Source organism: Ovis aries, chromosome 3, assembly GCF_016772045.2.
Source record: "Ovis aries strain OAR_USU_Benz2616 breed Rambouillet chromosome 3, ARS-UI_Ramb_v3.0, whole genome shotgun sequence".
Classification (NCBI taxonomy): Eukaryota; Metazoa; Chordata; class Mammalia; order Artiodactyla; family Bovidae; genus Ovis; species Ovis aries.
In genome coordinates, this window is record NC_056056.1 from 172,871,235 (window position 1) to 172,883,401 (window position 12,167).

Consider the following 12,167-nt stretch of genomic DNA (forward strand, 5'->3'; position numbering starts at 1 on the left):
TCAGAACACTAAGATCACAGCATCCAGTCCCATTACTTCTTGGCAAATAGATGGGGAAACAATGGAAACAGTGAGAGACTTTATTTTGGGGGCTCCAAAATCACTGCAGGTGGTGACTACAGCCATGAAATTAAAAGATGCTTGTTCCTTGGAAGAAAAGTTATGACCAACTTAGAGAGCATATTTAAAAGCAGAGACATTACTTTGCAAACAAAGGTCTGTCTAGTCAAAGGTATGGTTTTTCCAGTGGTCACGTATGGATGTGAGAGTAGGACTGTAAAGAAAGCTGAGTGCTGAAGAAGTGATGCTTTTGAACTGTGGTGTTGGAGAAGACTCTTGAGAGTCCCTTGGACTACAAGGAAATCCAACCAGTCCATCCTAAAGGAAATCAGTCCTGAGTATTCATTGGAAGGACTGATGCTGAAGCTAAAACTCTGATACTTTGGCCACCTGATGTGAAGAACTGACTCATTTGAAAAGACCCTGATGCTGGGAAAGACTGAAGGCAGGAGGAGAAAGGGACAACAGAGGATGAGATGGTTGGATGGCATCACTGACTCAATGGGCATGAGTTTGAGTAAACTTCAGGGGTTAGTGATGGACAGGGAGGCCTGGCATGCTGCAGTCCATGGGGTCACAGAGAGCTGGACACGACAGAATGACTGCACTGACTGACTAACTAATTGATTAATACTGAATGCTAGGGATTGGCCTGGCAGTCCAGCGATTAGCACTTCACCTTCCAATGCAGAGTGTGAAGGTTTGATCCCTGTCAGGGAACTAAAATCCTCCATGCCTCAGGGCCAAAAAAAAAAAATATATGTAATATAAAACAGAAGCAATGTTGTAGCCAATTCAATAAATGTTTAAATGGTCCACATCAAAAAAATCTTTTCAAAAAAATAATGAATTCTAACTAAGAATTAGGATATTATCTTGAAATAACATCCCAATCAGAAACATGCCCTGAGGATGGAGAACAACATCCAGTTAAGACTGGTCGATGGAACGGATGAAGTGGGGGGCATGAGATGGTGACGGGGAGGGAAGGCGGAAGCCAAAGAGAAACTCTGCCTACTTTACAATTTTGCCTAAAGCAGGACCTGCTGACTGGCCTCCACAGAAAGGAAAAACAAAATCACAAAAAAAGAAAGTTTGCTGCCTGGAAAGATTTGCCCTAACAAAGGAAAAGGAAAGGGCCAAGAGGACATGGAGACACGTGTTTGGACACATCCCCTGCTTGGGAAAGCTGACTCCTGCAAGGGCCAGGATCTGATGAGTGTGCAGGAAACCCTTTTGCCCTGTCAGTTCCTCATAATAACTGCACGCATTTATTTACTCTCTCAGAGCACAACACAGAGGAACCAGGAGGGGTGTTCAGGGCCAGGTGAAGGCACGGACGTTTATTCATCTGCATAGTCAGCACTTCCCTTCTGTTAGGAAGCATGAAGGAGAGGCGATGCCGTGACCCCAGTGGACGTGCTACCTGGAGACACAGCACTTCAACTCAGACTGACAGTCACTTGAGCCCTTGTATCTTCATACTCCCAATAATAACCTTCCTGCAAACTCAGCCCCTGAGAAATGACAATGGACTCGGAGGGTGCCTCTCTGTGAAGATTAAGTTTCAAACTGTTTTTGTATCATGAATAGTGCTACACAGGTACATGTGGGGTGTACCCTGTGAAGCTTATTTTTGACCTAAATGTATTTCGTATGGTTCAGCCTGATATTTTCCTCTTCAGGCTGATGAAATCACTTAGGCAAAATACCACCATGACAATAAATCCTAGCTTAACTATATCCCCACCACCCTCTTCTCAAAATCCTGGAATGTTTGTTTCCTTTGAGACAGTCATTTTGAGGGATTTAAGCCAATTCAGATTACTTGGGAGGGAAAGTAATTTACCTATAGTTCTCTAGGATGCACCCAGAATTCAAGTCAATCACCAAACATGTTCAGGCTTAAAGAAATGTGGAAGGAGAGAAATCTTAGGGTGAGAAATGTGAAAAGAAATGTTTTATTTTATTATTTGTTATTACATTAAATTATTATCAAATTATTATATTACATAAAGAAGTTATATTTCTTTATTACAATATGCTGTAAATGTGGAGAAGCAGATTATATATCACGTCATTCAACCCTCTTCTTTTATTATCGAAGTTGAAGGGCTTGCTCAAGGTCAGGGTCAGTAGGGGCATCACTGGAGCCAGACCCTTGTATGTGTTGAACTAACTCTCTTTTCTGAATCTATATTAATCATAGATGGAAAGAGCCTAGGACTTGTGGATGAAAACCACTTTGTAAGAAACAGAAAAAATGTTTAACAAAAGTTACAAGAATTTTATTTCCCAGGTATCAGAATAATAATCCAGCAGAAAAAGATGTGGAAAAAACTCAACAAGCAACAGGGAAATTTTAGAGTGATTCATTTAGAGAAGTATGCTATGGCAGAACTGAGTGGTGTCAAGTGCAGAAAGAACTGATTTGTGGCTCACGGAATTTAAAGAAAAAAGAAAAGTATGTTTCAATAATGTTTTGGGGGTGATGGTGGTGTTTTTATTGAATTATCTAACCTGTTTATGTAGCTGAGAAATATTCACTTCTGAGAGTTCTGTCAGTCACCTGTATTGAGTGCTTATAGTCTATCAAGCACCCTTCCAGATATTTGAGATCTATCAGTTAAGTAAACAGACAAAAATCTCTGCTGTAAATGAACATATATTCTAACTGGGGGGAGCGAGGAAAAAAATCTCAGGATAAGAAGCAGCAGCAGCTGTTCCTGCTGGGGCGGGAGCTTTCAGTAGAATAGTCTGCACATGTCTCTTGGAGAAGGTGGATTTGAACAAAAGCTAGAAGGAAATGAATCAAATGACTCTCAGGAGAAGGTTGTTTCCAGGCTAGGCAAGTCAGGAAGGGAGAGGCATGCTTGGCAAGTGTCTGCTCCACCATATGCTGCATAGAGCTGGTGTGGTACATGGTCCTGGAACATGGCTAAGTTTTTTTATATAAAAAAACAGGAAGCCTCAATCCATCCGATTTGCCATGCCATGTTATGCCACAGACAACAAGACCAGGAGATCATGCAGTGGGCCACCGGGAATGGGTATACTTCAGTTCTGGTGCAAGTATGTCTGTGTCTGTATGAATCTCAATCATATTCCTTATATTTATTCTTCAGGACTCCTGGTGGTCATGACCTTGCCTCATGTGACAACAAATAGACAAGTTTGGCATTTGAATGAATGAATTAGATGAACCATGATAATCCATTCATTAGCTGGTTTATCATAACAGGTAAATGCCTCCATTTTCACATCTACCAAATCAAGATATCACCTTTTCCCCAGTCTATTTCACAAGGGTATAATAAAATTTAAGCAAGATAACGTGTGCAAAAATATGGTTAAAATTATAATGCACAGTGCAAGGTGACTTACCCACTTCTGTGTCCTGAGAGCCCAGAATGGTGTCTGGCATTCCACAAATGTCTGTGGTACAAAAGAAAGACGAAGTAAAATTTACAGTGTGGTGGCAACAGAAAAAGCATCCTGTTAGACTCAACATATGTCTATACAATCAAAGATATTTGGGAGTATTTGGAACAATGACATATATAAACCAGACCAAATAAAATATTATTTAGACTTTTAATTGAAGACCTTTTAAAGAGGTTATTCAAAACATGATATGACAAATTGGAAGGAAATCCAAAACAGAGGGTATATATGTATCTGTGTAGCTGACTCATTTTGCTGTACTGTAGAATAGACTCCAAGCTAGCACTAAGTCACTTCAGTCGTGTCTAACTCTTCGAGACCCTACAGACTGTTGCCCTCCAGGCTCCTCTGTCCATGGGAGTCTCTAGGCAAGAAGACTGGAGTGGGTTGCCATTTCCTTTTCCAAAGGATCTTCCCAATCCAGAGACTAAACTCTCATCTCTTGTTTCCTGCATTAGCTGGCAGGTTCTTTACCACTAGTGCCACCTGGGAAGCCCAGACTAGACTCCAATAAAAATTAATTTTAAAAACGAAATTTTAAAAAAAGAAATTTCCATTGCTTATATAAAAAATATGATATGAAATTATAGGATACCTTCAGTTTAGCTTGTCAAGTCCTTTGATTTAGAAAAGTGTAAGATATTTTTTTACCCAAAGCAGGGAAGAGAGAAGGGCAAAGAAAAAAGAATTCAATATTGCTCTGCAGATGGATACAAGAAAAAACTTTTTAAAACAGAAAGAATGTGGGTTTTAGTAATTTCTATATCTGGAATATAAATAGCTGTTGAATTGTTTCAATCTTACTATTAGATAAAGCTGAGACATTACTTTGACAACAAAGTTCCCTCTAGTCAAAGCTATGGTTTTTCCAATAGTCATGTATGGATGTGAGAGTTGGACTATAAAGAAAGCTGAATGCTGAATTCAATGCTTTTGAACTGTGGTGTTGGAGAAGACTCTTGAGAGTACCTTGGACTGCAAGGAGATCCAACCAGTCCATCCTAAAGGAAATCAGCCTTGAATATTCATTGGAAGGACTGATGCTGAAGCTGAAACTCCAATATTTTGGCCACGTGATGGGAAGAACTGACTCATTTGAAAAGACCCTGATGCTGGGAAAGGTTGAAGGTAGGAGGAGAAGGGGACAACAGAGGATAAGATGGTTGGAGGGCATCATTGACTCAATGGACATGAATTTGAGTAAACTCCAGGAGTTAGTGATGGACAGGGAGGCCTAGCGTGTAGCAGTCCACGGGGTCGCAGAGTCGGACATGACTGACTGAAATGAACTGAGTAAGATGTGAAGGAGAGAAGCAAAGATTTCATGCTCCGGCCAAGATATTTCAGATGCCAAGAATTCTACCCAATGAGTACACAGGAAGAATATCCAGGATAATCATCAGCAAGCTATTCCTATTCTAAAAAATGGATTCCACTGAAAATGCCTGCTCGGCATAAAATCCTCAAGCTACAGCACAAGCTAGTTCTCTCTTCTGGGAGACTACATTTAACACTGCTTAAAATTACAAACTGCGATTTTCGAAAGTCTGTTTTGTTCATTCTGTTTGTTCCACCTTGGCCAAAATTTAAATTTCATCAACGTTCATGTTAGGCTTGGAAGGGTCTGAGTAGGGATGAGCGGCGTTGCCAGAAAGTTCTCCCTGATTTTGAAATCGTGGGTTAAATCCATTTCACCTGTAATCTGCCTTCACTAATCAAGGTCGTTTTCATTGCTGCTACAAAACTCACAAGTCCTTCAAGGATTTTACGGTCTAGAGAGTAAGATATCTGCCAGATTCTTTTCCAGCAACTTGAAGTCATGGGCATCCAATTCTAATTGAGCTGGTTAAGACCAGTTTGGACCACCCACCCGCCAACTGGGCATGCGCGGGTCCTCCTAGTGACCTTTTGAATTTGCAGATGCCAGTAACCTAGTTACGCCTGAGCTGAATGTCAATTACCACACCTTCCAATCACCTCTCTCCGTGCTCCGTATGCCTTGGACCACCCTGCTCCGTTATTCATTATCCCATAAATAACCCCAGCCTGTTGCCTTTGGGAGTGCAGATTTGGGATTTTTTCTCCAGTTTCCTCCTTCGGCACCCTTTTGAATAAACCCTCCTGTTTGCTGAAAAACCTCAGCACGAGCGTTTTGGCTAACAAACGTGATTCAGTAACAAGTTTCTCATGCTGAAAGGTTTCAGGAATGTAGTCTTGTTTTCCCGTTTCTACATTTTTATTTCCCAAAGCACCATTTGGAAAAATTCTAGGAGTTCTTGGAGATGTTGAAGCTACATAAAGCAACTTTTCCCATTTTCTAGATAGCTGCTCAAGAGAGACCAACAGGTAGCCACCGTTCTGAGTTCTTTTTCTTCCTCAGTCTAGCAAAAAGTGCAGAGAGAATGAAAAATAAATCTTGACCAGAAAACTCACCTTACAGCTCAATTTCTGGCCTTTTTTATTCCCCTGCAAAGCAAAAGATACAGTTAATTTCCCAATAAATGATTAGGTTTTTTCTACTTCGGAAGCTCTAACTCTGTTGGCCGCTTCAAAAAGTCCAGAAGCACGTTGTTCAAGATTCAAGATCCAAAGCAGGACCTGTGGATGGCGCCTCAGCATCTACCGGGGCTTCACACTGCCTTCATTCGTCTCACACTCCATCACTCATAGTCTTGTGACCTTGGACAACTGAGTTAACCTCTGTCTGCCTCAGTCTCACCTGCAAAAGGGGGGTGTGCATGCGTGTGTGTTAAGTCGCTTCCACTGTGTCCGACTCTTTGTGACCCCATGAACTGTAGCCCACCAGGCTCCTCTGGCTATGGGAGTCTCCAGGCAAGAATATTGGAGTGGGTTGCCCTGCCCTTGTCCAGGGGGTTTTCCTGATCGAGGGATCAAACCTGCCTGCATCTCCTGCATTGACAGGGGGATTCTTTACCACTAGCACCACCTGGGAAGCCCAAGTGAGTTAAAAATTGAGTGTGTAAAAGTTTATGTGTGTGTTTGTGATGGTCATGGTGAGGATGATAATTCTCCGTTCTTAGAAGGCTGCTCAAAGCACATGTGAAACATTTTATTAGTTGAAGTGGTGGTGGTTTAGTCACTAGTGTTAGTCACTAGGGAAGTTAGTTCTTTGCTGGTGGCTTAGACAGTAGAGAGTCTGCCTGCAATGTGGGAGACCCAGGTTCTATCCCTGGGTGGGGAAGATCCCCTGGAGGAGGAAATGGCAACCCACTCCAGTATTCTTGCCTGAAAATCCCATGGACAGAGGAGCCTGGCAGGCTATAGTCTGTGGGGTCGAAAAGAGTAGGACATGACTGAGCGACTTCACTCGCTCATTCACAAGACTGCTGCTGCCTTGACCCTTAGTCACTCGGTCATATCCAACTCTTTGCGACCCATGGACTGGAGCCCACCAGGCTCCTCTGTCCATGGAATTCTCCAGGCAAGAATACTGGAGTGAGCTGCCATGCCCTTCTCCAGGGGATCATCCCGACTCAGGAACTGAATCCAGGTTTCCCTCATTGCAGGCAGATTTTTTACCATTTGAGCTACCCAGGAAGCCATTAACCACTAAGTCGCGTTCAACTCTTTGTGACCCCATCGACTATAGACTGCCAGGCTCCTCTGTCCATGGGAGTCTTCAGGCAAGAAAACTGGAGTGGGTTGCCATTCCCTTCTCCTGGGGATCTTCCCCACCCAGGGATTGAACCCAAGACTGTTGCATTGCAGGCAGATTCTTTACCTCTGAGCTGCCAGGAAAACCTAGTCAAAGTGACCAGGGACTAAATCTGAATAAGTGGCATGATGTAGAAAAAGGAGCACTAACAATCCAGAATCCTGCAGCCATAGGGGGTGCTCCACGATGTGACCCAAGAAGTGTCCTCGCCCCTCTGTTGCCTTTTCCAATATGGAACAATCTCCAGATTCCAATCAGGAAATTAACCCTCTCTCTCACGAAGAAATGACCACCCGTCATGTTGTCACTGCTGAGGGCAGATCACAGGGGTCGCGGGGGTGGGGGGCACTGGTAAGGAGGTGAGTGCCAGTCAAGGGGGACATGAGGAGGAAGCAGGAGAGCACAGAAGAAGAAAGCCATGCCCAGGCCTTGAATAACTGCCAACATCCCAGTAGCAGATATTGGAGGGGACAAACTGCCTGTGAAGTACTGTTGATTAAAAATCCTCATCTGAAAACAACCGTGAATGGCTAGAGACAATTTATAACAATCAGCAAAAAGGAACAGGGTCCACTATAGTGAAAATGACATCCCACCCCATGAGGCACACAGAGGTCAGCAGAACTGGGTCAACTCAGGACAGAGGAAATTCAGAGCCACCTCACAGCTCTGCTGGGCTAAGAGTAGAGATGTGATGTGTGTAGAAGCCATGTTTAATAATACAATGATAGTAAAAATGGCTCAGCACCTCACCTAAGGGTAGAGATTTGTGCAGCAGTCATCCATGACATCAGCAGATTTTAATAATACAATAATACAGAGTGGTTGAACACTGCACCATTTTAAGCTCTTGTTCATTGCATGTGTTTTGCAGAGGCAGTGGCAGAGATTTGAAATAACTTGAACCTTTTTTCACAGCAATCAAATGAGCCTAACAGAAATAAAATTAATAAATCTATTCAACTGCTAATCAAAGCCAGGTATTTAGAAATGTTTCTGATGCAATTAATAAAGTGTGTGAACAGGTCCTAGACTGCAGAATCCCCATGGCCACTGGCAAGCTAATTTCTAAACCTTAATGTTGAATTATTTAAAGATGGCATATTCAACCTGCTATAGTCTAGGATAGTATCTCCCTTAAAATATATAAAATAGAATGTAGACCTGGAGGTGCGAAGGTTAGTTTGCAAAGAGAGAAAGCTCTCTTGGTCTAAAACTTTTGGAAAGTACTGCTTTCAGCAAAGTGAAGCTGTTTGGTTTTATTACCTTATGTTTTACTGAAAGATTTCTCAGAAACTTTAATGAGCTAATGAGCATGGTCAATCCATAAGAAAGGTACAGCAGAGGCAGGGTGTTCCAAATTATCTAATAGAATTCTTCTCTATAACCCCCTGAAGCATCTTCCACAACCATTTGCTGCTGCTGCTGCTAAGTCACCTCAGTCATGTCTGACTCTGTGTGACCCCATAGACAGCAGCTCACCAGGCTCCCTCATCCCTGGGATTCTCTAGGCAAGAACACTGGAGTGGGTTGCCATTTCCCTCTCCAATGCATGAAAGTGAAAAGCGAAAGGGAAGTTGCTCAGTCATGTCTGACTCTTCGCGACCCCATGGGCTGCAGCCTACCAGGCTCCTCCATCCATGGGATTTTCCAGGCAAGAGTACTGGAGTGGGGTGCCATCACCTTCTCCATCCACAGCCATTTAGGAAATGCAAATAAGGGTTCATTCCCCCTCCCCACCCCCACACACAGGAATCCAACGCATTCCTAGGCACAGACACTAATCCATGTTCTTCAGAGAGAAAAGAATCAGAAAAAAATGCTCTCGACTTCTTCCCCTCAAGTATTAGTTAAGGTAACATAGCTCTGTTAACAGGTTAACCTCAATTTCATTGACTTTGCACAGTAATAGTCCATTGTTAAGCAGCTATCACCCATGCAAGTGGAATCATCTATAAAGCTTTGTAGATTCTAAATGAGGTTGAAATACACTGAACCAAAGGATTGTGAGGACTTCCTCATCTGGTGTCTTCTCATTCAGACCTCTGGGTTAGCCTCTGAAGGGCTTATCTGTACCAGAAGTTTCTTGGATTACTGATCAATAGAATATAATGTTTCAAACATCCACAGGGAAAGATTTTTTAGAGTTAGGATTATTTAACAAAAACTAGTATATAACTGTGAGTCTCCCAGTTAACTCGGTGTCATGAGATACACCTTAAGCCTGTTTTGGTGATTATTGTTTTTCAGTCACTCAGTCATGTCCAGCTCTCTATGACCCCATGGGCTGCAGCATTCCAGGCTTCTCTGTCCTTCATTATCTCACAGAGTTTGCTCAAGCTCATATCCACTGAGTCAGTGATGCTATCCAGCTATCTCATTCACTGTCTCCCCTTTCTCCTCCTTACCTCAATCCTTCCCAGGATTAAGGTCTTTTCCAATGAGTCAGCTCTTCCGTCAGGTGGCCAAAGTATTAGGGCTTCAGCTTCAGCCCTTCTAATGAATATTCAGGGTTGATTTCCTTTAGGATTGACTAGTTTGATCTCCTTGCTGTCCAAGGGTCTCTCAAGAGTTGATTAGCCCAGACTTTATCCTTTGTGGTGCTAGGTCTGACATTTTTCTATCATGTCAATGAGACTGGAGCACCACCTGCTATTTATATGTAAAGTATTGTTTTAGGAAGTTGAGGATAGTGGTTAATAGTACTAGCTCTGGAGTCACCCAGTTTGAAAACTAGATCTTCACCTACTTGCTGTGTGACTTTGGAAAAGTTGTTGCCTAACCTCTCTGCCTCAGTTACCTCATCTGTAAAATGAGGAGAACAATTCTATTTCACCAAGAACTGTGAGGATTAAATGGGTTAATCCATGGAGAAGTCTAGCAGAGTGAGTAGTACATAGTAAGACTTCAACAAATGTTGGCTGGAGTTGTTTTTCTTATTTTCAAATACAGATCTCTGCTCTATGCTGCTGGAGTTACAGAAGTTAAAGGCTAGGCCTGCTCCTCAAGAAATTAATAATTGGTCACGGGAGACAGACAGTGAATTGTGGATGGAGGTGACTGGGCTTTCACAGCATGATGTGCAAAATGCTGGGAGGACCTCCAAGATGAATATTAGAGGAGCAGGACAGAAGCCTTCCTGGAAGAGGTGACATTAGACCTAGGCCTTGAAGCGTAAGATGAGACCTGTAGACTCAGTTATTTGCTGCTAAAGTGACCTGGAAGAGGCCAAAGGATGAGTCAAAAACTCAACCAATGGCATCTTAAAAGAGACATTTCTTTGTGATAGACTTTTCCACCACCATCACCTAAGTCAAGAACCAGCCTTCTGCAACATCCCCTCCACACCTGGAATTGTGCCCATTTATGGGTACCCCCGTATATACTGCCTGATGACAAGCTCGGACCTTTGCATTCAGAGAGAGAGGCTTGCAGTTTTCCATGGTGTGGTTGTGTTCATGTTGGCAGGGCCTGAGGTCAGCAGTAGGCAGGACCAGAGGAGGATGGGCAGAGCAGTGGGAGGCAGGAGCTTTTTCTTGGGAGTTTCACAAGGCACAAAAATTCCAGATCATGTCTCTGCCTCGGCCCCTTCAGGATATCCTGTCATTGAGCCAGGACATGTATACAGTTGAGAGTAGCCGATTTCACCACGACCCCTAGATTGGCCATTTTTCCTGTCTAGAGGCAGCTCTCACATATCATCTGTTACAATCCAGGAAAAAAAGGAGAGGAAAAGATTTAAAAGCAAACACTGAAATGAGAAAGAATTCACTGGGCGTTCATCAAACTAAATTTAAGTAGCTACACAGTCCTGACAGTTGCCTGACGTGGAGAAGAAGCGAATATTTCCTCACCATGCTACAAAGTATAATACTTTTCTTTCTTGGATTGGTGGTACAAAATCTCTGCTCCCTGTCTGAAACTGCAGAACAGGTAAGATGAAACTTATGTTTTTTAAAAGTTTGTTCACCTTCATGATTGTGTTTAAAACCTTTTGCTTTCCTATGTGGTCGTGAGTTAAGTGTACTCTCTGGGCTTCACAAAATAAAGAGCTTATGGAGAATAGGATGCTAACAAGGATCCATCTGTCTGAAGAGGTACTAAGCCAGTTGGTTCTATTCTGTGCTAAAATGCAATCGCTGGGATCTCTGATTTTAGCCCTAAAATTCCTCTCTCCATTGTGGATTTTGCTGTCTTTTCTGTTTGTTTTAATGAATCCCTCCCATTGCATCATTCTGAATGTTGAAAATAACAATGACTGTAGAGAGATGAGTAGAGAGGAGCTCTGGGGAATTCCAGGTCAGGTCATAACTGATTGAGAAACACAAGGTCACCAAAATGCCAGGAATCCATCCATCTACCTACCATGAGTTGCAGTCAAAGGACCCAGGGTAGTGGAATCAATGGCCTGATGAAGGACACCAGCACGCCTGCCTGTGATGACACGTGAGTTGTCATCATAGAGCAGGTTCAGAACCAGCTCTGCAGCAAGTCTAGGCTAGAGGAGGGTATGTGAGGGACCTCCCTGGCAGTCCAGAAGCTAGCACTCTACTGCAGGGGCCATTGGTTTGATCCCTGGTCAGGAAACTTAAGATAACACAAGCTGTGCAGCCAAAAAAATATAGGAGTGTATGTGAGAGATGGTCTAAGTGACTTATTTAAAATGTGTTTCACAAGTTAGGATTTCTGCTTTATGACCAATAAAACATAAACATGACTCTGCATCTGTGCCAGGCAATTTCTTTATATATATACCCGCATATATATATATATATATATATATATATATATATATATATAGTCTTTTTTCATATTCTTTTCCATGATGGTTTATCACAGGATATTGAGTATATCCTGTGCCATGCAATAAGACATTGTAGTTTATCCATTCTCTGTATACTAGTTTACATCTGCTGATCCCAAACTCCCAGTATACCCCTCCCATATCCCCCCACCCCCTTAGCAACTACAATTCTGTTCTTTATGT

At 42.6% G+C, this 12,167-nt stretch overlaps 1 protein-coding gene across 3 annotated transcripts in view; it reads left to right on the top strand.

The window, feature by feature from the left end:
- The first annotated feature begins 10,838 nt into the window (after window positions 1-10,838).
- The window catches only part of STAB2 (stabilin 2), a 171,186-nt gene continuing 169,857 nt past the window's right edge, over window positions 10,839-12,167 (top strand). For all 3 annotated transcript variants that reach the window (XM_060413136.1, XM_060413137.1, XM_012174923.4), the window contains exon 1: window positions 10,839-11,113. In XM_060413136.1, the coding sequence (XP_060269119.1) occupies window positions 11,036-11,113 (78 nt within the window). In that variant the 5' untranslated portion in view covers window positions 10,839-11,035. The remainder of the gene's footprint in view (window positions 11,114-12,167) is intronic.